At 61.8% G+C, this 25,918-nt stretch overlaps 4 protein-coding genes across 5 annotated transcripts; 3 read left to right on the top strand and 1 right to left on the bottom strand.

Annotated features, from left to right (window-relative positions):
* Positions 1–39: 39 nt before the first annotated feature.
* RAB1B (RAB1B, member RAS oncogene family) lies at positions 40–6,668 on the top strand. Its single transcript, XM_058526348.1, has 6 exons — positions 40–145; positions 1,796–1,868; positions 2,124–2,219; positions 2,337–2,432; positions 5,487–5,618; positions 5,712–6,668. Exons 1-6 carry the CDS (start codon positions 132–134, stop codon positions 5,904–5,906), a joined length of 606 nt encoding a protein of 201 aa, XP_058382331.1. The 5' UTR covers positions 40–131; the 3' UTR covers positions 5,907–6,668.
* A 1,307-nt stretch (positions 6,669–7,975) lies between these two features.
* Positions 7,976–14,070, top strand: CNIH2 (cornichon family AMPA receptor auxiliary protein 2). The gene is made up of 6 exons (XM_058526355.1): positions 7,976–8,294; positions 12,076–12,144; positions 12,566–12,613; positions 12,867–12,979; positions 13,081–13,224; positions 13,404–14,070. The coding sequence occupies exons 1-6, from the start codon at positions 8,214–8,216 to the stop codon at positions 13,429–13,431; spliced, it is 483 nt and encodes a 160-aa protein (XP_058382338.1). The 5' UTR covers positions 7,976–8,213; the 3' UTR covers positions 13,432–14,070.
* A 338-nt stretch (positions 14,071–14,408) lies between these two features.
* YIF1A (Yip1 interacting factor homolog A, membrane trafficking protein) lies at positions 14,409–18,608 on the bottom strand. Of its 2 annotated transcripts, XM_058526345.1 has the most exons (8): positions 18,435–18,608; positions 17,538–17,749; positions 17,269–17,373; positions 17,072–17,150; positions 15,526–15,583; positions 15,195–15,350; positions 14,696–14,789; positions 14,409–14,610 (listed from the first exon to the last, which is right to left on the bottom strand). In XM_058526345.1, exons 1-8 carry the CDS (start codon positions 18,463–18,465, stop codon positions 14,464–14,466), a joined length of 882 nt encoding a protein of 293 aa, XP_058382328.1. In that variant the 5' UTR covers positions 18,466–18,608; the 3' UTR covers positions 14,409–14,463. The 2 variants fall into 2 exon arrangements, with proteins under 2 accessions (XP_058382328.1, XP_058382329.1); XM_058526346.1 differs by lacking the exon at positions 15,195–15,350.
* Positions 18,609–20,950: 2,342 nt separating this feature from the next.
* TMEM151A (transmembrane protein 151A) lies at positions 20,951–25,337 on the top strand. The gene is made up of 2 exons (XM_058526340.1): positions 20,951–21,152; positions 23,387–25,337. The coding sequence occupies exons 1-2, from the start codon at positions 21,078–21,080 to the stop codon at positions 24,716–24,718; spliced, it is 1,407 nt and encodes a 468-aa protein (XP_058382323.1). The 5' UTR covers positions 20,951–21,077; the 3' UTR covers positions 24,719–25,337.
* The last annotated feature ends 581 nt before the right edge of the window (positions 25,338–25,918 follow it).

Below are 25,918 nucleotides of genomic sequence, written 5' to 3'. Positions count from 1 at the left end.
CGAGGCCCAAGCCCGGAATGTTTGCGCCTGCGCGTCGCGGGCGGGGCTTCTGGGGCGGAGCAGCTACCATCTTGGAACGGGAGGCGGAGCAGAGCCGACTGGGAGCGACCGAGCGGGCCGCTGCCGCCGCCATGAACCCCGAATAGTGAGTGAGCTCCGCCCGCGCCGTCCGGCGCAGCCTCGATCCCGAGTACGGGGCTGTACGCTTACTGGGGTTGTCCAGCCTGGGTCGGGACTGCGCGGCGCCCCCACATCCGGGTCTCTCTTCCGCTGACCCCCCCCCCCCACATCCGGGTTCTGCCCCTCCCCCCGGGGGCCCCAGGACCCCGGCTCGACACCCCGAGTTCTTGCACCCAGTGCCCGGAGACTGCGAGTTCGAGGGGCACCAGTTGGAGCCCGAGGCACCGACCTTACCAGGCCTTATCGGTTAGATGATCCTGCAGCCCCGGTCTCTCCAGCCTCAGTTTCCCCACCTGCTGCTTGAGAGTGGCGGTCTGGGTGCTGACGGCGGTCCCGGCGTTTTGGAGGCGGTCACCAGATAATTTCTGGTCTCGGTCCGGACTCGGGCCCTTTAGGTCGGGCCGTAAATATTTTTGCTCTTCCCGTTCTCCCGGAATCCGGTTCCCGGGCCGGCACACGGCCGGGCAGACGCGGCAGGCCCGGAGGCGCCGCTCGGGGTCGCGCTCCTGCAGGTCCTCCGGTCCTGCCGCTTCGTCCCTTGCCTGGGTCAAGCTGCCCTGCCGCTCCCGGCGGCCGGTCCCTTCCCGCCCTTCCTCACCTTTCGAGGCCCCCGGTGCCACCGGCACACCCCTTCCCTTCACTGCTGGTGAAGTTCAGATGAATGTGGCATTTGTTCTCCCCTTCCAGTGGGGTTCTCTGTTCCTCAAACTCTCCTCACTTCTTGGTCACTCCCCCTCCGGGTGGGTGGCCCACATCTCTGCCCCAGACTGCTCGTTGATAGTTTTCCCTAAATGTCAGTTATCTTCTTCTGCCCCTTCCTTTTTTACCTCCAGATCCAGGCCTCACATTTCCTTGGGGAAGGGTGAAGCTCTGAGCTGGATTATAAGGGGGACAGAGGCTCTCACAGAGCCTCACAGAGATTCTGGAGTCTGAACCTGGTTTCCAGTCTTAAAGTAACTTAGGGCAAGTCACTTCCCTTCTTGGACCTCTGGTTTCCTCATCAGTTGAAATAACAGCACCCACTTCATTGGACAGTTGTGAGGCTTAAAGGAGATGATGTGTTTGAAGTGCTTAGCACAGGGCCAGGCCCAAGTAGGAACTCCATACCTGGTAACTGCCGTTACCATGGTCTCTTGTCGACCACCTCTTCTTAGAGGCTTCGTACCAGGCTTGTTACACAGACATTCACTTAACAAGTTCTAGGCCGAGCCCTGGCTTCCACTTCTAGAGCCTGCCAAGCTAGGTACCCCACAGGGCAGTGTAGGAGGGGTTCCCTAAATAGCCCCTACTGGACCCCAGACCGTGGAGTCTGTTAGGAGTCAGGGTGGGACGCCCAGTTTTGTCACCTAACTGGTTGTGATCGTTGGCAAGTCATGTCCCTCTCTGTTCCCTTCTCTGTAAAGTGGGAATTCAGACTCAGCCCTTTGGGTCGGCTGTGTTATGGGGGGTGGTCAGCTCTCCCTCTCCCAGGATTTGTGGGAGGATCTTGTGAGCACCTTAGTACTCTAAACCGGGGCATGCCTTGAAGTGTGGGAGAATGCTATAGTTGTGACTCCAGGGTGATGGCGAGTGGGCTCCCTGCCTTCCTTCATGTCTTCCCATCCTTTCTCTCCAGTGACTACCTGTTTAAGCTGCTTTTGATTGGTGACTCGGGCGTGGGCAAGTCATGCCTGCTCCTGCGGTTTGCTGTGAGTAAGAAGCCTCCCCTAGCATCCATCTGGGGTCCTGGCTGGTGGCCGGAGGGAGAGGGGGCAGCTCAGAGCACATCCTGGGGGACCAAGGATGAAGTTGCAGGATGTGCCAGTATCTGACTGAAAAAGGGCACAGGGCTGGCAAGTTGGGGTGCTGAGAACTGGGGCTGGGGTGGGGAACTGGAGGGACATAGTCCAAATGGGCCTCAGGCCTGTTCGCTCAGCCCATTTCGCTGGCCTCCCATCTTCCAGGATGACACATACACAGAGAGCTACATCAGTACCATCGGGGTGGACTTCAAGATCCGAACCATTGAGCTGGATGGCAAAACCATCAAACTTCAGATCGTGCGTGTCGCTCTTCTCCACGTCCCTGGTGCAGAGGCATCTGCTGGGGGGGGGGGGGGGGGGGCTCTGGGCGTGGAGCCCAGGGCTGACTAGCCCTTCTCTCCTCCTGTCTTGTAGTGGGACACGGCAGGTCAGGAGCGGTTCCGGACGATCACTTCCAGCTACTACCGGGGGGCTCACGGCATCATCGTGGTGTACGATGTCACTGACCAGGTACTCCTGGGCTCGCCGTCCCCAGCCTTGCCTCCTCAGCCTCAGGCCTTTGGCTCTCGCTTCTTTTTCCTCTTTCCGTCCTCTCTTCCTGGTACTGCCTGGAAGGGAGACTGTACTCGGACTCATTTCACAAGGAGAGAAACAGCTGCAGAAGTGGATCCTCCCGAACGAGGCCCTGCTGCAGGGTCTTCGCAGAACCAGGCTTCACACCTCCCAGCCAGGCTTGCCACCTTATTCTAGACCTTCCGGGCGCCTCTATTTTGTGGGGGTGTAGTCAGCTGATAGGTCGCTGTGCTGGGCCCCTGGCCTCCTGTGTGAAGACACTGTGGAGAAGCAATTGGAGGGCCTTAGACAAGGCAGTGAGGGAGCCCTGCCCTCTGGGCCCAGTGTGAGCAGAGGTCTGGGAGCTTTGTGTCTGCTGTGGCAGCATTAGTCTCGTGTCTTTGGCAGCAATGGTTAACAGCCAGAAACAGCCCCACCATACCTTATAGTTTATAGAACCTGTCTCGGTTTTTTGACGCTTATAACTCCTTCAGAGGTCTGCATTATGTTCCCATTTTACAGATGAGGAAATGAGTCAGAGTGGTGAGCAGACTTGGCTTAGGGCCCTGCAGCTCGTTAACTGGCAGAGACAGAAAGCCCAGGACTCCTGATTCTGCTGCCTTTGTTCTTTCTCCTAAACCTTGTTGCTTACTGGGGCCCAGGCCCTGGAGACGTGGGGATGCTTACATTAGCCCCGGGCCAGGAGAGGGGCAGCTGGGCTCTTCGGCCACCAGGGACACGTAATGCCCCTTGGACAACAAGCTGTGGGTGAACTGCTCCACTCACAGGTCACTGAGGACCTCCAACTGCCAAATCCCGTGACCTCATTCCAGTTCTCGCCCTGGTGGACCTCTCGTGGCTTTTAACTCCGTTCTCTTGCCTCTCCTCAAAAAGTCTGCTGTCTCCAGCTCTCCCACCTCCTGCTGCGTTCGATTCTCTCTTCAGTGGCTTTTTATTGGTTCGTCCTGTGCTGCCCTCCTCCCCCCTGCCCCACGCCTCCTCCTGACTCTCCCACTTTGTGGTTCAGCTTCTGTCTGGTGTTCTGTGATGCCTGTGTCTGAACAGCTATCATGCTGCATCCCCTCCTCTGGTCCTACATTCCTCTGGCACTTGATGTCTGTGTTAATTCTAATCTTTAAAATATTACCCAGTGAGCTAAGTGGTGGGGTCCCCATTTTCCAGATGAGGAAACACTCTTGCAGCGGTGTTAAGTAACTCACGTATGGTCTCGCAGCCAGGAAAGACAAAGCCGGTGTTTGAACCCAGGGCTCTTTGCTACTGAACACACCCTTTCCTGCCCCTAGACAGCCTCTGCCGAGCTCCAGAGCGTTTGCAGAACTCAGCATGTCCAGCACTGGCCTCACGACCTCTCCAGAACTAGCTCCTGTAGCCCCATCTCTGTAACAGCGTGCCTGTCGGCCTGACCAGAAAACTCTTCCCTCCCCCATCCAGTCAGTCCTAGGGTCCCTGTTTCCCGCCCATCCTCTCTCTCAGATCCATCCCTTTGTAATAATAGCAGTGATGAGGATAATAGCAGCTCCTGCTAATTAAGCGCTTGTTATGAGACAGGCTTGCATTCATCATCTCATGCTCACAACAGCCGCACTGGGAGGTACTGTTTTATAGAAGTGAGGAAACTGAGGCTCAGAGAGGTCAGGTTATGTTTAGGGTCACACAGTAAATGGCAAGAGTGGGCTTACCCCAGCATGGTCTGACTTGAGATCCTGTGCTCCTCCCTGCCTTGTTCCTGGCTCAGGGCATATTCTCTCTGCCCTGGATTATTCCGTCCACCTCCCCGGTGGTCTCCATCTTGCGGGTCTGCTCTGGCCTCTGTGCTCCTGCCAGGCCTAGTTCCCAGAGCACAGGAATGCTCCTGCTGCTCCCTTCCTCAGAATGCCTCCCCTGGCTCCTGGTTCTCGAAGATCTGGCCAGGCTAAGACCCTCCGTGCTCTGGCCTGCCTCCTCTCCCTCTCCTTCCCTGCTCGGGGCCTGCGTCCCAGCAACATTCAGCTTCTCCCCCTCCCCGAAGCCCCCATGCCCCTCCCATTCTGTGACCTGGCATGTGTCGTCGCCTCCCCTTGCACTCTTCCCCATCCCTCCACTTGCTCCCACACAAGGCCAGGTCGTCCCTGCAGGCGGGGGTGGTCCTGGAGCCCCACCGGCTCCTGCCCGCTGTCCCTGCAGCACTGGTCACCCTGTCTTGCCATTGTGTGGGTCCTGGTCTGGTCCTCCACTGTCTCCCGGGTGCTTTAGGGCAGGGCCCAGGTACGATTCCCTTCTTCATCCCCAGGGCCCAGCCTGGGACATGGCAGGAGGTGTAAGTTTGAACCCAGCGTCATGTCACCAGGCCTCTAGCTCCTAAGAAGGAAAAGTGGCTGTAGCTCAAGCACGTTCCTAAAAGTTCTGTCCTTTGTCCGTCTGCCAGGGGTGGAGGGTGGGGAGTGGTGAGCTGCCGGAGAGCCAGGCTGAGTAAGGAGGCTGTCGGTGCCAGAAGTAGGCTGAATGTTAGGCTCTGTTCCCAGGATACCTGTCTCACAGTGCAGGGTCTCCTCTGCGAGGACCCTCCACCTGCCACTGGGCTCCACGACTTCAAACTTTAAAGAGATTTTAAGGCCACTGTGAGAACTTTGTGATTCCTGCTAACCTCTCATCCTCTGTTTCTGTCTCCCCTCTGGCTTGTCTCTTGCTCCCCACATGTGGTTAGTCTTTTTCTGTGTCTCAGGGAGAGACGAGCAGCTGTAGGAAGCTGAGCTGGCTGGCCCTTAGGCCTAGGCTGTTTCGATGTTGGGCTGTTGGCAGACAGCTAGGGCTGTGCTGGGCCTGGTTTTTGGGGACTCAGATGGAGGAGAGCTAAGCCTGGGAGAAGAGAGCTTCCTCTGGGTCCCTGAGCCCAGGGCTCCTGCCTGTCTCAGGAGACCAGGGCAACCCCTTTCCCTCAAAGCCCCTGTTCTCTAGGCCTAGGGTAGGGGTGGGAGTTAGGAGTGAAATGGCTTTTGTCCCTGGTCCTTCTAGGAATCCTATGCCAACGTGAAGCAGTGGCTACAGGAGATCGACCGCTACGCCAGTGAGAATGTCAACAAGCTCCTGGTGGGCAACAAGAGTGACCTCACCACCAAGAAAGTGGTAGACAACACCACAGCCAAGGTGAGCGGGGCCTGGGCCTGGGCCCCTAGCATGGGCTGGGGTCTGTGCCTCTCACCCCTCTCTCCCTCCTCTTCTCTCCTCTCCCCTTGGCAGGAGTTTGCAGACTCTCTGGGCATCCCCTTCCTGGAGACGAGTGCCAAGAACGCTACCAATGTAGAGCAGGCGTTCATGACCATGGCTGCTGAGATCAAAAAGCGGATGGGGCCCGGGGCAGCCTCGGGGGGTGAGCGGCCCAACCTCAAGATCGACAGCACCCCTGTGAAGCCTGCTGGCGGCGGCTGTTGCTAGGAGGGGCATGTGGGGTGGGACAGGAGGGGCACCTTCTCCAGATGATGCCCCTGGAGGGGGCAGGAGGGGCCTCCCTCTCCTGGGGCATTTGAGTCTGTGGCTTTGGGGTGTCCTGGGCTCCCCATATCCCTCTGGCCCATCTGTCTGCCGCCCTGAGCCCCGGTCTGTCAGGGCCCCCAAGGGAGGACACCCAGGACCTGTGGCTGGGGTAGGGGTAGGGGCTTGCTCTGCTGCTGCCTCTAGGTAACTTTAAAAGATACCCCACCACACACCTTTCTTTGGGATGAGGGCTCCTCTGTCTGTCTCCCTCCTCTTGCCCCCCATTATGCTGCAATGGGTTTCTCTCCTTAACCCTTCTTCCTTGTCTCCCCCAACCCCCTTACCCCAGAGCTGCGGGCCTCCCTGGCCTCTACTGCCCCTGGCTGCAGTTGGTGCCCAGGGCCAGGAATGGGACCAGGGGATCCAGGCCCTGGGATCCAGGGCCCTGGGCCGGACCTCAGGACGGGCATGGGGGCCGCAGGGGCCTGGCAGCCCACCCTCACCTCTCCTCCCTGCCTCCCTTCCCACACTCACAGCTCCAGCCGTCCAGCTACGGTGGGGTCTGAGCACATCTAGGGCAGGTGGGCGGGCAGCCGCGCTGGGCCCGTGTCTTGAGCCCAGAGGGAGCCTGCTCCTTGCCGCCCCCTGCCCTGCCAGAGCCAGGCCCATGTGCTGCCTGCCCACCGTGCCCCTTTGTCCCCAAGGCAGGCGGAGGTGGAAGGCCCCCCCCCCCCCCCCCCCCCCCCCCCCCGTGCCAGAGGCCCGGCACCAGCCTTAACCCTCACTCTGCCAGCACCTCCTCCCTCTCCCTGAGGCAGCACATCTGGCTTATTCTCCCCCTTCATCCCTCGGAGCCTGAGAGGGCAGATCCTCATCCCCTGTTGCTACTTCTCTTTTGGAGAATGTGGGTGCAACCCAGGGTTGGGCCCTCTCTGCTCACCCTCTCTCACCCAGGATCCTAGCCCCCTGCCCTCTGGCACAGCTGCTTCCTGCAGAAAAACAAACCATTGGTCTCTACCTGAAAAGCCATGTTCTTGTGCTGTCTCTCACCTGTCCCAGCTGTGCCCTGCCCTCCAGCTTGTATTTAAGTCCCTGGGCTGCCTCTTGGGGTGCCCCCCACTCCCAGGTTCCCCTCTGGTGTCATGTCAGGCATTTTGCAAGGAAAAGCCACTTGGGGAAAGACGGAAAGGACAAAAAAAGAATAAATTTCCAGTGGCCCTCGGATGAGCCGAGGGTTTTTGCAAGGAAGTTGTGGTGACTTGGTGTGGTCTGTGGTGGGAGCTGCCTTGGGGTGGGGGATGGAACTGGAGCTCTGGGCTTGGCGGGCTGCACAGGGGTCCTGGCTTGGGCTGTGTGTCCTAGGGTTGCTGTTGAAAGTCCTTGACCCACTTCCAGAAGCCAGGAGAGCTGCCTGCCTGTGCTTCTGTGGTCTGTCCCCACGGGCCCAGCACGGTTCCGGCAGGGAGGGAGGCAGCGGCCGTCAGCGAGTACCTGGTGAGCTGCGCCGACACCCACACAGGCGCACGTCCAGGATGTGAAGTTGGGCCGCCGCCAGAGCCAGAGCCAGAGCCGCCAGGGCGCAGATAGTGTGCCCCGTCGCACCTGGCCCGCATCCTCTCCAGCCCCCTGGTTCAGCCCCTTCCCCCGGCTCCGCTCTGCGTTCAAGCCAGGTATCTCTGCTTCCTGGGACAGTGACAAGTGCTTCGCACTTAAGACCCTTTAGTCCTGCCGACCCCGGTGGGTGAGGCATGGTGTGTGAGGGTAGGGGTGTGTGTGCCCGTCCGAGTGGACCGAGTGTGGTGGTGGTGGGTTCGTTGTGTGGCGTGGTGGAGGGACACGGCAGGGATGTGCGTCCATGCCTACGTGTCCCCAAGTTTGGGGCAGGGGGTGGCGCCGGGGCCCGGCCGGCGGAGGGGCGCATGGAGACCCGGCCCCGCCCGAGGCCGCTCGCACGGCGGCCCCGCCCCCGGCTCCGCCCCGCCGGCTTCGCGGGCTGGAGAGCGAGGGAGCCGCGGGCGAGGGATCGCAGGATGAGCGATCGGGGCCCGGGCAGCCGGCAGCGGACGCGCCCCCCGAGCCCACCGGCCCGCGCCCCGCGCGGCCCACGGCCCCGCGGCCCCGGTCCCGGCCGCACGGCCCGCGTCCCCCGAGCCCGCGCCCGAGCCCTGCGGGCCATGCCCGGCCGGCCCTGAGCGCGGGCCGGGGGGCGTCCCCTTGCGCCCGGGCCCCGCGCTGGCGCCCCCCGGGCCGCCGCCCGGTGCGGGGGCCATGGCGTTCACCTTCGCCGCGTTCTGCTACATGCTCACCCTGGTGCTGTGCGCCTCCCTCATCTTCTTTGTCATCTGGCACGTAAGGCCGGGCTGCGGCTGGGGGCGGGGTGGGGGGCAGGGGGCGCACGGCGCGGGAGGGGGCCGGGCGGATGGTCTCAGGGCCCGGGAAACTTGGAGCCTCCTATCCGCTATCCCCCATCGTTCGGCTTCTGGTCGCCCCTATTAACACCCCCATCGTCGGCTTCCTTCCCGGGGCCCCCCTTCCTCCGCCGCCCCCGCCTGTCTGTGGGTATGTCAGTCGGTCCCTGACCCCCCCTCCCCTGCCCCATGCAGCCTTGGGTGTGGGGCGGAATTCTGGGATTCTTGCTCCTTCCCTCTTCCTACCCCCCATCCAGTCGCCCCCATTTGTCCGTTAGGCGGTTTGTCTGTCTGCTCCCCCCCCCCACCTTTGTGGGTTTTTCCAGCCAGAGTGATGGAGGGGGTTGCCATGGTAACTGCATCTGTTTACAGGACCCACAGATCGCAGAGCCCATTAACCCTTTCCCTTCCTACCCCCCCTCCCTGACCCAGCGCGATTGGCTCTAAGCAGCCCCAGAGACCTAGCCTCCACCCCCAGCTCACCTTGGGTTCCCCTACCTCCTCCTGTCGGGGCTTCCCTCCACCAGGTTTCCTCCCCACTTTCCAACCTCCCTCCTCTTCCTGTCCCCACTTTCCCCTTTGTCTCTTGCCCCCCTTAGTCTGTCTCTCACTGTCTCCTGGACTCACACCTGGACTCATCCTTCAGAATGTCCATTTCTCATCCCTTATGCTGATCGCCTCCCTTTAGAGAGGGTCCCTCTCCCCCATTCTCTCTCTGGGGCCCTCTCCTCAGTGGTCCCCCTCCCTGGCTCCCTTCTTCTCATTACAGAACTATCAGTCAGTCTCAGGCTTATTGTTTGGTCCCGCTTACTGCTCTCCCTCCTCCTCTGTCCCCCGAGGTTTCGGCCCCCACCCCGTCCCCTCCATTCGGCCTGCCCATCTCGGCCCCGGCCCACTCAGCGCAGCACCCTCTGCTCCTGCGTCCACCACACAGGTCCCTGATCTTTCTCCCTTCCGGGGAGTCCCCTTACCCCACTGCAGTCTCTCCGCGGGTACCCTTGTCTTTTCTTCCTCTCACTTCCTTCCTATTGCTTGCACCTGCCTCTTTCCTGGCTTCCCCACTTCCTCTCTTCTTTCTTTTCCTGGGACCTGCTGCCTGCCTGCTCCGTGGCCTCCCCAGCTCTTGACCGTTCGCCATCCCCTGCTGCCCGCCTGCTGCCTGTCTCTTTTACATCAGGATTCCATGGACTCTGTGCCCCTCCTGTGTGAGGAGTGAGCCTCCACAGGCACTTTCCAACACAGCCCCATCTCCAAGCCTCTCTGTCCCTGGCTTTGCCTCTCTCTCTCTGGGTCTCTCCAGCTGCTTTTTCTTTATCTCCCCCGTTCTCTGTTTCCCTTTCCCTCTCTCCATCCCATCTGGGTCCATAAGGCTGAACCTCCTGTCTCATGCCGGGGCCTTGGACAGTCCTGTGGGGTTGGGGGCAGGAGGGCTGGGGTCCTGAGGACTGGAAGGAATGGAGGGTCACAGCTGGGGACACAGAACTCACCAGCTCCTGGGAGAAAGGCTCCTGGAATTCCAGAAGCCCCTTTCTGCGCCCCACCCTACCCAGAGGCCTCCCACAGCGCCTCTGGGGGTCCCTGTCTTTAGAGGATCCTCAGAACAGTCCTGCGTCCACACTTCCTGAGAAGCAGGCTCTGGGCGGCTTTGGGGGAGTCGAGGATGAATTAGACTCAGGCTTTGCCCTTGGACGGCTCCCAGGCTGGGAGAAAGGGCCCAGGCTTTCTCAACAAGTATTTCTTGAGCACCTACTTCGAGTCAAGCACTGTGTTTGCTCAGCTGTTTAGCTGGGTGATCTTAGCCAGTGTCTCATCCTGAGTCTGCTTCCTCATCGGTAAAGTGGGCTTGTTGTACATACATCAGAGTACCCAGAGCAAGCCTGCCAAGGCCTGTCGGGTGGGGGTGGGGCCAGGAGGTGTGGTCCTCAATCCAAATTGGTAAGACCTAGAACCTTCCAGGGCAGTACCCTAGATCCCACACCAGACCCTGAGCCCAGGCCCCACTGGTCGCTAGGTAACCCTGGTGGTGAGTGACGCGTGTCAGCTGTCACCGTGGGGGATTGTTTGTTCCAGGGGGCTGAGTCAGCGCCAGGCAGCCTGGGGGGTGGGAGGCGCGACACCCGCTGCCTGCTGGTGGTGCCAGCTCTAGGGCAGACAGACGGCACCCTTCCGCTCCCTGCTGGACCCTGTTGCTATGCCTGGCAGGCAGGCAGCTGCCCAGAGTCAATGGGGAATTGGGGGTGCTGCTCCAGATGGCCCCACCTCCCTTCAGGAAGTCCATGTTCTCTCCCTCTGAGCCGTCTGGGGTCCGGGATGCTTGGGGGTGGGCCGGCTGCCTCATCCCAGGGCTAGTGCTGAGGGGAGGGGACCCCAGAAGCCTCCTCTGCCAGCCCTCTTCCCATGCCACCTCCCCCCAGGTCTGCCACATCATCCCCTCAAACACCTGCTCCCCACGAAAGTTCCCTATCCCAGTGAAGACACTGCCATCCACCAGATGCCCCAACACCTGAAGGCACCTCGGGCCCCTCTGCCTCCACTCCACCACCATTTAAGCCTTCTGCAGTTTGGCTTCTAAATAGCTCCAGAATCCATCCACACCTTTCCATCCCCACTGCCTCTCCTCACTCGGATCACCATCCGGGCCACTCCTCCAACACTCCAACAGTCCCCTCAGTAGTCTGGCCTGAGTGTGATAAAGTGGTTAAGGATTTTAACTCTGGCGTTTAACTGGGTTAGAATCCTGACTTGCCACTAACTAGCTGTGTGGCCTCCAACAAGTCACTTAACCTCTCTGTTTCCTCATCTGCAAAACAGAAATGATAATACCAGTACCTACGTCATCAGGTTGTTGCAAGCATTAAATGAGTTAATAAACACAAAACCTGCTGGCATAGAGTAAGCATCATGTATGTCTTGGCTGGGACTGTTAGCCAGTTTGTACTTCCTGCTCCATCAATCCTAAAACATCAACCTGACTGCCCCACTCTGCAGCTTTGTATCCCTCAATGGTTCCCTATTACTTTTGTGTTCAAGTCCAAATATCTGGTCTGGCCTCACAGGGCACTCATGTCTGGCTCCACTGACCTTGGCAGCAGCCCACCTTTCACTATCGCCTTCTCTCTTCCCACTCGCCTCACACTTTCACTCTAGCCCTGTGGAACCTGCAGCTTCCTGAATGTTCCTTGTTCTTTCAACCCTCTGCCTTTGTACTTGCTGTTCCTGCTGCTCGGACTGCCCTTCCCCCATTTGTTCACTAGACAAACAACTACTCAGAGTCCAGCCCGAACCTCCCATCACCCCCTATGCTGGATCGGGCACCTACCCCAGGTTCTCCCTGTACCCCACAACACTGACCACCCTGGAATGCAGTTCACAGTTCTCCTCCCAAGCCTGGGGTTCCTCCCGGGGCAGGGGCTGTGCCCCAGGCCTCTGGGGCCCCAGTGCTCAGCTCAGGGCCTGGCAGAGAAGACACCATCTCTTGGGATGTTCTGGATGGAGGTGTAGTGGACCTGGCCTGAACTAGGCATCAGCACACTAGGGTTCCACTCCAGACAGTTGTGTGACGTTGGACCAGGCCCCGCCCCTCCCTGGGCCTCAGTTTCTCCACTTTTGCAGCAAGCTCCATCTGGTCTGGTCCCCATGTATGAATTCCTATCCCACAGAAGGACGGGTGGGGGGCCATAAGCAGCTGCCCCAACCCTGACGGGCACACGCCCCTCTCCCAGATCATAGCCTTTGACGAGCTGCGGACGGACTTCAAGAACCCCATTGACCAGGGGAACCCAGCGCGGGCAGTAAGTGATGCATGTGCTGTGCCGAGCTGTGTCCGTCCGTCTGTCTGTCCATCTGTTCCGGGCGAAGAGCGGGGTGGGGGACAGAAAGACAGGGTTGGGGGGGCACGGCGGCCATGCCCCTTCCTCTGTTCCCGCCCCCAGCAAACACCTGGCGCGGGTTCAGGGCTCGGGTTCCTCCTGGTGGGGCGGCCGTTGCCAGGCTCTGGGCCGTTTCCGTGGAGACGCGGGTGAAGGTCCCTCCATGGTGACGGTTGCCATGGGAACGGCGCGGCTGCTTTCTTGCCGCGCCGACACCGCAGACACTGCTCTGGCGCCCCCTGGCGGCCACGTGCAGAACGGTAGGGGGTGCGGAAAGGTGGTGGGGCGCCCCCAGCGCGTGCTCCTCTGCCTCTCCCATCGCGGCTTTTTCCTCCCCCTACAGCGCGAGCGTTTGAAAAACATCGAACGCATCTGCTGCCTCCTGAGGAAGGTCAGTGTCAGGGCCGGGGGCAGGAGGCTCCTAGCCCAGCTTAGGCCCACTCACTGTGACCCAGAGCCGGGCCTCCTCTGGGGCATTTCATCCGCTCTGCCACCCGGGAGGGAGCGGGAAGCTAGAGGCCTCTTTAGTCCCTGGAGGTCTCGGTGGGTGGCACCTCCCAAACCCCAGCTCCCCTCTGTGCCCTTGAAGCTTGCTTCGGTCTGTCCGGACACCAGGCCGCTGACCTCTGACTCTCACTCCCCAGCTGGTGGTCCCAGAATACTCTATCCACGGCCTCTTCTGTCTGATGTTTCTGTGTGCAGCAGAGTGGGTGACCCTGGGCCTCAACATCCCCCTCCTCTTCTACCACCTCTGGAGGTGAGGGGAGCAGCTGCCTCAGGGAGGGTGAGATGGGGGAGCAGGGGCAGGGTGGGGGTGGGAGCCTTGATGGCAGGCACTCAGGCCCCTCCCTCGCCTAGGTACTTCCACCGCCCTGCGGATGGCTCTGAGGTCATGTATGATGCGGTCTCCATCATGAATGCTGACATCCTCAACTACTGCCAGAAGGAGTCCTGGTGCAAACTCGCCTTCTACCTGCTCTCCTTCTTCTATTACCTGTACAGGTGAGGCCCTGCCCACAGCAGTCAGAAGTCAGGGAAGGGATGCTCCAACCCCAGGAACCCTTGGGCCCCAAATTCCTGCCTTTGCCCTTAAGGACTGAGGGCAACCCATGGTGTGACAGGGTGGGTGGCCAGTGGCTGGGCCTGTTCAAGACTCGGCTCACTGCCTCGTGTTCCCACAGTATGGTTTATACGTTGGTGAGTTTCTAAGGGGGAAGCCGGCCAGGGAGCGAGCCCAGAACGGACCGGACGCCTGTGCACCCCCAGCCCTGGCCCTCGGCCGCAGAGGCCTCAGCCCTGGGGAGGGAGGGGGCACTGGTGCCCCCAGCCTCCTCTCCACCCCCCAAACTGCTGCTGCGGGGACCGCCCGCCTTCAGAGCCCCCTCCCCTTGGACCAGGGCTGGGCAGAGCTCTAAATAGGGGCAGGGGCTCCTCTGCCGGCCTGTGGGCATGGCAGTCAGTCCTGGAAGGGGTGGGACCTCTGGCCTTGTCCACTTCAGGGGGAACCTGGGCCCTGCCAAGGGGCAGAGCTTGACCCTGGAAATTCTGGGCCACCCCTCTCTACCCCCACCTTGAGGCTCCCCCTGCAGGTGGGTGGTACCTGCACCTGGAATGAGCAGGCTCAGCAGGGGGGCAGCCCCACCCCTAGTCTGCCCTCTCCCCTTCCCCAGGCTCCTTCTCCAGACCCCTTCCTGTCCCCACGTGCCCCAGCCCCAGCCTATTCTGTCTCTTGGACCTATTTTCTATGTCGCCTGGAGGAGTCCGGCACCCCCTCCCCGGCCATTTGTGACAAAACATGAATAAACGACTGCAAACACGTGGGCCCCAGTTGTGCTCCTGAAAGGCTTGGAGAGGAGAGGGGGACAAAGGGACTGGATGGGGGCAGCCCCGAGCTAAACCCCCAGCACAGCTAGGCTCACCCCACCGGCCCTTCAGATCAGAGGCCTTCAAGGTCTCCTTGCCAGCTGCCCCCTTCCATCCTCACTTTCTCAGCCACAGATGAACAGCTATTCCAGCTGAAACCCATCCATCTGCCTTTCAAGGCAGTATCCAGGCCACCAACTCTAGGAAGCCCTCTCTGGGTCTCCCTTCTTCTAGACAGCCCCAAGCCTGGCCCCCTCGACAATGCAGAGGCCCAGAGGTGTCAGCAGCTTCCCTCAGGCCCCAGAAACAAGGGTCAAATGAAATCAAGGAAATAAAATCTTCAATGTATGCAAAAATCAGTGCCAGTGGGGCTAGGGGTCACCGGACCAGGTGGAAGGTCAGCCAGTATATGATGAGGGGCTGGAAGGCCGCAGCTCCCAGAGTCAGGTAGAGCTGGAGACGCTGCCGGGGGGCCGAGCCTCCCACGCTGTCAGGGCCCAGGGCTGCTGTTCGCAAAGAGCGTACCTGGAGGAAAGGAGAGAGCTGAAACTGGGCCAGAGGGGAGGCTCCAACCCCAGGGGAAGAGCAGGAGGGGGCAGCCCAGACTCACGAGGAAGTACATGAGGGCAGAGGAAGTCCAGGCCCATGCCACGTAGTAGCCATCGCTGCCGAAGACCAGCCCCGTGAGCACACTGAGGATCATCCTGTGAGGGCGGGCACAGGAGGAAGAGAGGCTGGAAACCCCTCAAGGGTCCAGGCCTGAGATTGGCCCCACCCACCACCACCGGGGCCCTTTACCCCCAATCTGCCTCCAGAGGGACCTGGACTCACAATGAATCTAGAAGGCCCAGGACTCAGCCCTAGGACCTGTATCTGAGACCCCTCAGCTCAAGGCCCTTCTCCCCTGTGCTCCCAGGGTGCCTCTCAATACATCCCTGACCTCCTGAACAACACTGCACAGCTGCTGAGGAGACTGCTGAGCACAGCTGGTCCCTCTAATAGAGAAGGCCAAGAAAGGGGCAGAGGGCTGCCCAGGGTCACAGTTTGAGGCTACAGCTATGCAGGCCCCTGCCCCAGGCCAGCCTTGCACCCGGCCCACAGGTGCTCACCCCACGTATTTGTAGCCGCTGTAGGCCAGCAGGTGGAAGGTGCTCAGGTCACTGCGCACGGTGGCTAGGTAGACACCCAGGAGCAGGGCTAGCACCTCTATCACGACCCACACCAGCGCCGTGCTCGCACACAGACCCAGCACCTCTGGGGAGAACCTGCAGCCATGGGGTGGGGGGGTAGTTGAGAACCAGTCAGCCTGTGGCAGGGGTGAGGCTGGGGGCACGGCGGGGGGGGGCACGGGGGGGGGGACCTGGCACAGATCCCCTTGGGAGGTGAGGAGAGGAGCCAGGAGGGGGAGGTGGTGGGAATGGAGAGGGGGTCGGCACTGACCTCTTCTGAATGCCCAGTGCCATCCCAGCCAGCAGCACGTAGGTGATGAAGGCCATTGCTGCCAAGAGCCAGACAGACGCCATTAGCCTGACCGCCTCAACTAGAGTCCCCCACCTCCACTAGGCATTCGAGGCCGCTGACACCCCTTCTCTTCCCCCCATACTTCCTTCCCTGCATATCCCAACACGCCCGACTCCACACTCAGCTCCCCAGTGCCCTGCCTGGGGAGGACACCCACCCCGTGTAAATGCCACCTGACCCTTCTCTCAGGACCAAGCCACCTCCTTCTCTGTCCCTGTGCCCGGAAACTCACCAAGTGTCTCGAAACTACATCATGGGCCAAGGCCATTGCTCCTCCTAGACCAACAGGCAGGGCCAAACTGATCTCAGGCAAGACTATAGGAGCCAAATGCAGGCTCGGGGGACAACCCAGGCTGTCCCTGGAGTCTGGACCGTGGGGATGACCTCGTCTCCGCCAGAAATTCTAAGTCAGGCATAGGCGCTGGCTATGGCTCCAGCCACCGTGCCCATGTAGACAGCTCCATGTTTAACTCCGCTGTTTGCACAAAAGCTCAGAGCCAGTGGGCTGGGCTTTCATGGCAATTGTAACTCATCAGTCCTGTCCTCTGCCCCTTGAAGCACCAGAACTGATGTGCCCACTCGCTGGCACAGTGTCTGGAATCGGGAAACCAGCTCTACCACCTAAGCTGTGTGGCCTCAAAGATACTCAAGTCTCTCTGAGCCTTGGCTTCAGCATGTAAAGTGGGGATGGCAGCGCCCACCTTACACAGCGGCTGTGACAGGGAAGCGGAATGAAGGATGGAGAAAGAAGCTGTGGCCCTCCTGGGCAACGGGGCTGGCTGCCTGCCCTCACTCCCAGTGCCACCCTCCTGGCACTCTCTGAGGGCTGGCTGTGGCGCCCTCACTCCTCCTCCAGGGTGTCCACCACAGCCTTGCCTGTGCAGGCGCCAGGACAGAGAGGAGTCGATGCGGAGTCTCCCAGCCAAAGCAGAGTGTGGGCGGCCTGACCCATGCCATGTGGATGGACAGTTGCAGGAACCCAGAGGGCACTAGGAGATGTTGGAGCAGGACTTGGGGGACAGGTAGTAACGAGGATAACAGCTCATATTTCCTTCATGCTTCCCGCGGGCCAGTGCTAAGCGTATATTGCCTCACCAAATCTCCACAACTCCTCTGAGGCAGGGACTCTTGTTATTCCCATTTCATAGAAGAGTGAAGGAGCCAGCCTGAGGTCCTGCAGCTGGGAGTTGCACAGGCAGGTCTAAACCCAGGGCTCCAGGCTCGGGAGGGACGTGGGCCAAGTCAGGAGGTGGAAAGGTCTCCAGAGGGAGTACCCTGAGGGCACTGAAGGCACATCTGGGCAGCTCCTCCCTGGTCACTTCGCTCCCTCTACCTGGTGTCTAGCGACCGCCACACACAAAAGCACCAAGAGCAGATGCTGAATCAACACACGAGCCTCTCTCTTCTCATTGGTGCCTCAAGGCACAAGGCCCCCCTGTCCCCCCCGCCCAAGTCAAAGACTCACTGGGGATATAGAGGTCAGGGGCGTTGAGGTCTTGCCGCGGGGGCAGAGGCACATCACGACTGTACTGCACTTCCCAGTTCTGGCAGGGGCAGCAGCGGCCAGGTCAGGAGGAAAGACAAGAGAGGAAAGACGGGGGTTGAGGTCTAGGGCCAGACTCTGGGGCAGGATGGGGGAGGCAGGGGGACCCGCCAACTCACCTGGTGTGTGTAGGGGAAGACCAGTAGCCCTAGCTTCTTGGCTACATAGGCTGTGTCCACAGCAAAAAAATACTTGAGTTTGTTCACAGACACGAAACGGTGCAGCTGGTAGGGGAGAAAGGAGGCTGTGGGCAGGCTGCACCCCAAACCTCGGGGTGCTCCTCTGTGTGCTCCTTCCCTGAGGGCTGCTGTGAGGATTAGGTGGGATCCCGTGATGCCCCAGCCCTGGCCAGAAATCCTGCCCCCCTTGCCCTGGGGGCGGGCCACACCTCCTTGTGCACCATGTCCTTCCCATGGGATGCAATGGAGCTGCCATAGGCCATAGCCATATTGGCCATTGGGTCCCCAAGCAAGTGGTTGACATTGAAGGTCACGTCCGCTCCTGGGGCTGGGTATCCCCCTGGCTGGCTGGAGTAAGCACCGCTGGTGTCATCGAAGAGGGGAGGGGGATCCGGAGCTGCGCGAGCCCTGTGCTTGGAGCCTGTGGGTTTGTAGGTACCAGAGTAGGTGACAGGAACACCAAGCACAAGCCCAAACCACGGCCCCTTCCCCAGGCTGGGCAGCCCTGTATGGGTCCTGGGGGCACCACACAATCAGTGAGGGAGACCCTGGCTGGATGTGGGGTAGCTAACCCAGAAAGAGCTTTGATGAGGGATCCTTTTCGAGAGGTGCTTAATGTAGGCAAAGAGCGAGCTGAGACAGCCCCTGGAAATGGTTGCCCACGTGGGGGTTCCTGGGGGCCTTCTCAAGGGAAATGACTTCTGAACTGAGCCTCAGAGAACGAGTAGAAGTTTGTCAGGTGGAGAAGATAATTGAGAGGGCACCCTCGCATGAACAAGGGGGGAAAGGCGACGGCTGGGTACCCGGAGGCCGTGGGCAGTGATCAGGGACCCCGCCAGGGTCATGACAGAAAAGTTCTGGAGGCAGACCCTGTTCGTGCTCGGGTCGGGCATGGTGATCCCAGCGGTGCCGCCATGGCCCGATAATTGGGCCGAGAGGGCGAAGTCCGGGACGCGTCGCAGAGTCGCGCGGGGGCAGGAACCCCAATGACATCGCCGCCCTGGCAGCGGTCACGGCTGCCCCTCTCCCACAGGGTGAGCCGGCCGCACAGCCGACTCTTCTCCGGCCTGTCGGGCCGCGCCCCGCCCACCCCGTGCCCCACGCACCGTGGGCTCCGTAGCCCGAGTGATAAGCCATAGCCGCGACGCTCGCTCTCCCCGAAGGCCCGCTGCGCCGCCTCGTGGGGACGAATACTAATAAGGCAGCTGCTCCGCTCCCTGGGCACCGACAGAGGTTACCGACCAGCCCGACACGTCCCCCGGCTGTCCGACCACAGCCGCCATGGCCACAGCGTCATCCTCCGCTGCCTGCCATTGGCTCCTCGGCGGCGCCGGCTCTCCCTTCCCCTCTCCCAATTGGTTACTGGTGCGCCCTGGCCGAAGCGGATTCGGCAGTAGTCAACTTCCGGGCGGGGGGATAGGCGGAGCAATTCGAGGCGCTCTTGGATTGGATAGTAGGATTGCTAGTTCGCGGCCGGAGCAGCCAATAGATGTGTTAAGGCAGGAGGGTGTTGAGAATTATTACCGCGCCTGCGCAAGGGGGCACTTGACGCTCGCACTGCCACGACTGCACCAGGCGGAGACCCGGCGGAGGCGGGCGGCGCTTGGAGTCTGGGAACGAAGCTTCTCTCGCGGAACGTACTCCAGGAGGGAATGGGGCGGTGGGGCTCTGACCAGGCCCCGCCCCTCGGGGCTCCTGCCCCTCCCATTCCACGCTCGCTGTGCTCACCCGTCCCCCACATTCTCCCCAGTCCTGGTGCGGAGCACAGGTAGAGTTGGAGGTGTTGATAGGAAGCCAGGCGGGGCGGTGACAGCGCGGCCGAGCGAGCCCCGGGGTGCTGGCTCCGCCTCCCGCCTCCCACCCCTCCTTTCCGCGCGGGTGCTGTCCGTCGTCTGGTGCTGAAATGCCCTACCGCCACCGCCGCCATCCTGAAGACCCCGGGGGCCTGCTGCTGGGGGGCTCTGGGCTCTCGATCCGCACACTCACCCATTACACATATCGAAAAACAGAGGTCCAGAAGATCTAAAGTCCAGAGACTGGGCGGTAGAGTTGGGACAGGATCCTGCACCAGGCCTGTTCGGTGGACTCTCCCGTGGTCCAGCCGATTTGCGGGTGGAGGTGTGCTGATCCGCCTCCTGAAGCTACGGATTGCCGGCCCTGCGGTCATCTCGAAGTGAGACCCCTAAGCCTCACTCGTGATCCCGGAGGCTCCTTTCTGTCCACCCAGTCTCGACCACTCCCACCCTCTCCGGAGACAGTGTTCAGGGGCCTCCCTTCTCAAGACCTTCAGCTACCACCTTCTAGAAAGTAAGATCAGGTCCTCTGCGACTTGTCTCTAGTTAGCAACCCAGTGTCCAGTTACACCAGGTGACCTTCCTGCTCTCCCAACTCAACCCACGTGGTCTAATCTCAGTGCCTTTGCCCAGAAGTGCCCTCCACCTGGGATGCCCTTCTCCCTCATATCCACTTGTCCACAGCCTGGTTATCCTTTCAGAGGCAGTTCAACCTGTGCCTCTCAGAGAGACGAAGGGAACAGAGGCCTCACTTGGCTTGGGGTGGAGGCTGGAGGCCAGGTTCTAGGCTCCCTTTGGGTGCACCAGTTTGCCCTGGATGTAAATTCCACGAGGACAGAGCCTATTGTCATTCTCCACTCCTACCTTTGTCTTCACAGTGCCAAGCACAGTACTTGCGTATAAAAGACACCCAGTAAACATCTGTGCCCAATAAATAAATAATAAATAAATGGATGAAATCCTGGGTCAGTCTTTTCCTCTCTCCACCGTTTCAGTTACTTCATCTTTAAATGGGTAGGGGTGTTGAACCGAATGGTCTTTGCATTGCCCTTTGCAAAAAAATCACAAAACAAAACAAAACCCACCTAGCATTGCAACTCCGTATGTCTTACCTACTGATTGTCTAGCTTGGAGGCGAGGCTCAGACTGGGGATAGGTGTGAAGATCTGAGGCCCCTGAGGGCCAGGGAGCAGCACGGGGTCCATGGGTACCTGGGCGGGGGTCCTCCCATGCAGGACAGATCCCAGTCCCCTGTACCACATGATGAATGCTTACACATTGAATTCAACACCTTTTATCCCCATTTCTCAGGTGAGAAAATTGAGGTTGGAGATGGAGAGTGCCGGCCCAAGGTCAGGCAGCCGAGGGCCCCGGGTGTCCTGGTCCCCAGTCTGCCCGCTCTAAGTGGAGCCCAGCGCCTCTGCCCAGTTCATGAGGCTCATCACACCTTTCTGGGCTGGAACAGTCCCCTCTCCTACAAGCGAGGCTTCCGGGGGTGGGGTCTGGGTGGGTTTAGGCCCGGGCCTACTCCTCAGAGACAGGAGCTCGCCAGTACCCAGCCCCTCAAGATTCCCCCTCCTCATTTTGCAGGGGGGGAAACGCAGGCCCCAGAGAGCAAGGACTCGGCCAAGGTCGCCAGGGCGAGTGCGGCAGGAGGGGACCCCTGGCGTCGTCCGCCCGGCCGGGGCTGCTCGGGGGCGGGGACGGCGCCCGCGGTGCCAGGCGCGGCCGGCGGCGCCGCCGGTGCCGCGGGGGCGGGGTCAGCCGGAGGGCGGGGCGCCGGGCACCTCGGCCGCCAACGCCGCCGCCGCCGCCGCTCTCGGGCTCCAGCTCGGCGCACTCCCTGCGCGGCCGCGGAGCCGAGCGGACGCCCTGCAGGGCCGCGCCGCAGCCCTCCGCGCTCCCCCCTATCATGCCCCGGGCCCGGGCCGGGGCCGCCGGAGCAGCCAGGACACCATGCCCGAGGACGGCGCTGGCGACGGCGGGGAGGTGCCCGCGCTCATGCCGGAGGGCGAGCCGCTGCGAGAGGAGGTACTGGCGCGGCGCGGTGGGGGCCGGAGCCGGGGCTAGAGCAGGGTGACGGGGACAAGGGAGGGGGCGAACCCCGGGACGGGGTCTGGGAAGGGAACTCCCGGAGCGCCTGCGGCCAATGACGTCATTGGGGTAGCCTGCGTCCTGAGAAGGGTCCCGGGGCCCAGGGACCCGCGTGGGGGTCGGGGTGGGGCGGCTGGGAAGGGACGAGAAGGCGACTCCCTCCCCCGGCGCCCTCTCATCCAGCCTCGCCCTCCTGTGACGTAAGCGCCGGGCCCCTGCTCTCCCCGTTCCGCAGCGCTGCCCTCACCCCCGGGCCCCGGGGGTCAGGCCCCCAGCCCGGCCCAGCCGCTCACGAGGTGCCCGGGCGGCGCCTGCAATGCAGCAGCGGTGGCAGGGACTTGGGGGGCGGGGAGCGGAGGGAGGAGGGAAAGGAGGAAGGGAAGCTGCCTCTGCTCCCCCTTCTCCGTGTCCCCGCGGTGAGGCCCAAGGGTCCATCCTGCAGGCTGGGACCCTCAGAATGGCCCCTCCTCAGCCCTAGCCAGGAAGAGGATCTGCAGGGGTGTGGGGCCCTGTGTGGGGTGTGGGGTGATAGGTGGTGAGTGGATCTATGTGTGCTAGTGGGTGTGTGAATGCTGGTTCGTGCTCCCCACACCTTGAGTGGGACATATGTGCCCCATGGTCAGGTGAGAGTCTGGTGGATCCCTTGGCCCAAGTGAAGTGGTGATGTGTGAGTGCGTGTGAGTGCATGCTCCTGTGGGTGGTGGGTGGGTCTCTCCTGTAGAGTCTGTAGGGTGTGGGTGTCAGGTTGCTGTAGGGGTGGGGGTGGGGGACGTGCACTGTGGTCAGGTGAGGGTCTGGTGTATCTCGGGCATCAGTGAATGTGTAATGTGCATGTGTGTGTGTCTGTCCTGTGGTGGGGGTCTGTGGGGTTTGTGTGTGTGCGCATGCGAGTGTGCCTGCACCTGTGCCCCACATTACGGTGTGAGGAGGTTGTGCCCTGGGCACAGGTGAGGGTCTGGTGTGTCTTGAATGAACAGGCAGCGTGCACATCCGTGGTGGGTGAGACTGCGATGAGCATGTGGGGGGTTGTGGATGAGTGGGTGTGTGCATCAAACTGGCCCTGCACGTCCGGGTGGTGGTGTGCCCCTGTGGTGGGTGATTGCGGGAGAGGGCAGGCTGCCCTCAGCTGGGATGGGGGTGGTTCCTCTCCTCTTGGGTCTCTCAAGGTCTGGGGGGGCTGGAGTGGGAGAGGTGGCCCCTTTACCCCACTCTGCTGTTTCCACCAGACCACCTGTTCCTTCTCCCCACTACCTTCCCTCCTCCTCTCTCCATTGGGTGAGGTGGGGGCCAGGCTGGCAGCCCTGCCAAGGAGGGTGGGCCAAACCCTCTGGGCCAGAGAGTGGCCCCTGCCGCCCAGCAGCTGTGTCCCACCCCTTCTGTCCCTCCACACAGATGGGGAGTGGAGGACGGCACTCCATCTGCTCCCCCCAGACTCACACCTCCCCCGTTCCCGCTCTTCCTCTTTCTCACTTACTTAAAAGCCTCCCCAAGTCTCCTGCTGTCCCTTGTGGAACCAAGGGACCAGAGGGAGTCTCAGGGTAACAGTAATGATATTTATTCCCACGGCCAGACCGTGTGCTGAGACCTTCACACATACAGTCTCACTGAATCCTCACAACAACCCAGTTCACAGATGAGCACACTGAAGTCCAGAGAGGATGAGGGCCCTGCCCAAGTCATGCAGTAGGTGCTGGAGCCAGCACCGGATCCTGGGCAGTGGGGCTCCACGGCCCATGCTCTTCACCCCTAGGACTGCTGCCCCCCAGCCTCCCACACCACCAGGTCCAGGAATCAAGGCCCAGAGAGGGCAGGAATATGGCCAAGACCACACAGCAAACTAGGGCCAGAGCCAGGACCAGAACTCAGTTTTCTTAATGGCGGATCAGGGAGTCCTTCCTTCTCTTGGCAGCGATGGGTCTGTTTCTTCGCAGGTGCCCTTGCCTGAGAGATGACAGGGTATAGTGGAGGACAGGCTCGGGGCAGGTAGGCCTGGGTTTGAATCGTGCAGCTCCAGTGTGAGTGAGCCAGAGGGTAAGGCCTGGAGCAGCTTGCTGGGTTCTCAGACCCTCGGTGCCTCCTCTGTAAAGTGGGGAGCGTAGCCCCGCCTCCTTCACGGGGCTTAAGCGCAGTGGCAGGTCCTGACCCAGCCTCCCCTCTCTGCGCCCCCGCAGCAGCGGCCCCTGAAACAGTCCCTGGGAAGCTCCCTGTGCCGCGAGTCGCACTGGAAGTGCCTGCTGCTCACGCTGCTCATTCACGCCTGCGGCGCCGTGGTGGCCTGGTGTCGCCTGGCCACGGTGCCACGGCTGGTCCTGGGGCCCGAGGCAGCCCTGGCCCGCGGGGCTGGGGGCCCGCCGCCCACCTACGCAGCCAGCCCCTGCTCCGACGGCTACCTGTACATCCCGCTGGCCTTCGTCTCCCTCCTCTACCTCCTCTACCTGGCTGAGTGCTGGCACTGTCACGTGCGGTCATGCCAGGCGCCGCGCACCGACGCCAACACCGTGCTCGCCCTGATCCGTCGGCTGCAGCAGGCACCGCCCTGCGTCTGGTGGAAGGCCACCAGCTACCACTACGTGCGGCGCACCCGCCAGATCACCCGCTACCGGAACGGCGACGCCTACACCACCACGCAGGTCTACCACGAGAGGGCCGACAGTCGCACGGCCCGGGGCGAGTTTGACTACTCCGCGCACGGCGTCCGCGACGTCTCCAAGGAGCTCGTGGGCCTGGCCGACCACGCGGCCACGCGGCTGCGCTTCACCAAATGCTTCAGCTTCGGCAGCGCCGAGGCCGAGGCCTCGTACCTCACCCAGAGGGCCCGCTTCTTCAGTGCCAACGAGGGCCTGGACGACTACCTGGAGGCCCGCGAGGGCATGCACCTGAAGGACGTGGACTTCCGCGAGTCCCTCATGGTCTTCGCTGACCCCCGAAGCCCGCCCTGGTACGCCCGCGCCTGGGTCTTCTGGCTGGTGTCGGCGGCCACGCTCTCCTGGCCACTGCGCGTCGTGGCGGCCTATGGCACGGCCCACGTGCACTACCAGGTGGAGAAGCTCTTTGGCGCCAGCTCGCCCCCTCCTGGGGCCGTGCCCAGCGGGCCGCCGCTCTCCCGCGTGGCCACGGTGGACTTCACCGAGCTCGAGTGGCACATCTGCTCCAACCGGCAGCTGGTGCCCAGCTACTCCGAGGCCGTGGTCATGGGCGCCGGCTCCGGGGCCTACCTCCGCGGCTGCCAGCGCTGCCGCCGCTCCGTCAGCAGCAACTCGCTGCCCCCGGCCCGGCCCAGCGGGCCCCGCCTGCCTTTCAGCCGCAGCCGCCTCTCCCTGGGCGCTGGGGGCCGGGCCACGCCAGGGGTCTTCCGGAGCCTGAGCGGGGGGCCCCTGGGGCGCCGTGGAGAAGACACGGAGCCCCTGGAAAGCCCGCCGTGCTACGAGGACGCCCTTTACTTCCCGGTGCTCATTGTCCACGGCGACAGCGGCTGCCAGGGGGATGGGCAGGGTGCGCTCTGAGACCCACATGGCCCCCTCCCCACCATCCCACCATGGGCTTCGCTGCCTGAGTCATTGTCGTCCAAACCGGGAGGGAAAACAGACCAGCACACTGGGTGGGGGTGGGGGTGGAGGCCTTTCGCAGACTAAGATGCAGTGACCGTGGTCTTTTTGAGGGGAATGGAGGCCGCTGAAGCTGAGTCTATGAACTGTCCCAGCATGGCTCCTCCCGCCCCTGCCACAACCACGTTCCACCCCCTGCGATGGCACATGATCTGGCTTGGGGGCTTCTCAGGCTGGGCAGGGAGGAAGTTTCCAGAAAGCCGGGGATGGGCGAGGAGTCCTGGGGACAGCGGTTGCCTGCAGCAGAGGGCTGTCTGTGAGCTCTTCTCTGCATGGCAGAGGCCATGTTGGGAGCAACCCTCCAGCAACGCAGAAGCACAATTGGTGGTTTGGGGCCATGCCCAGCTGGACTGGCCTCCGTGAAGCTGAAGAGCTGGCTGTGGCAGCACAGCCTTGGCCCCACTACCTGCCCAAAGTCCCCTTCCTCCTCCCCTGACACACCCCTCCCTGCCTGCCCTCTGGCCTCCGCTCGGGGCCAGTCCCTGATCAGACCCTGTGGCCAGCCCCTCTCCCGGGAGCCTGGCACAGCCTTGTCCCACCCCAGGTTTTCCCTGGTGCACCCTCCCACCACGTCCAGCTCCCCCTATAACCTGGGGTTCCTTCTCAGGGCCCCGCCTCAATCCCACGTCCCCTGGTCTCTGCTTCTGCCCCCTGAAGTCCCCGTCTGTCAGCCATGCACACGCCCTCCGGGCTTTGTCTTCTCATCGATCCCCGGACTTCTCTGCTCTCACCTCCCTGATGACCCTCAGGGCCTAGGACCGCAGGGCATCCGAGGGGCCTCGGCCTCGGCCACAGCCTCTTGGACGATGCCCTTGCTCTGCCATGGAGGCCGTGCTTCCCCATCTGTGGGGCCTGGCCCAGGGGACATCATCCCTTCCCTTCCCTTCCAACTGGGGCTTCCACCCCATCTCAGGGGCCGCTGGGGGAGGGAAGAGGCAGAGAAGATGCAGATAAAATAAACGGTATGAAATGGCTGGGCTTCTCATGTGCGTTCCTGAGTCGTGGGCCCGAGGCCACCACCACAAGTGCAGTGGGCCACCTGGGCCAGGGGCGCAGTGCTGGCCTCTGGGAGGAGATGCGGGACTGGCCTCCCGCACT

Source organism: Diceros bicornis, chromosome 31 (assembly GCF_020826845.1).
Source record: "Diceros bicornis minor isolate mBicDic1 chromosome 31, mDicBic1.mat.cur, whole genome shotgun sequence".
Taxonomy (NCBI): domain Eukaryota; kingdom Metazoa; phylum Chordata; class Mammalia; order Perissodactyla; family Rhinocerotidae; genus Diceros; species Diceros bicornis.
This window is presented reverse-complemented; position numbering and strand designations above follow the sequence as displayed.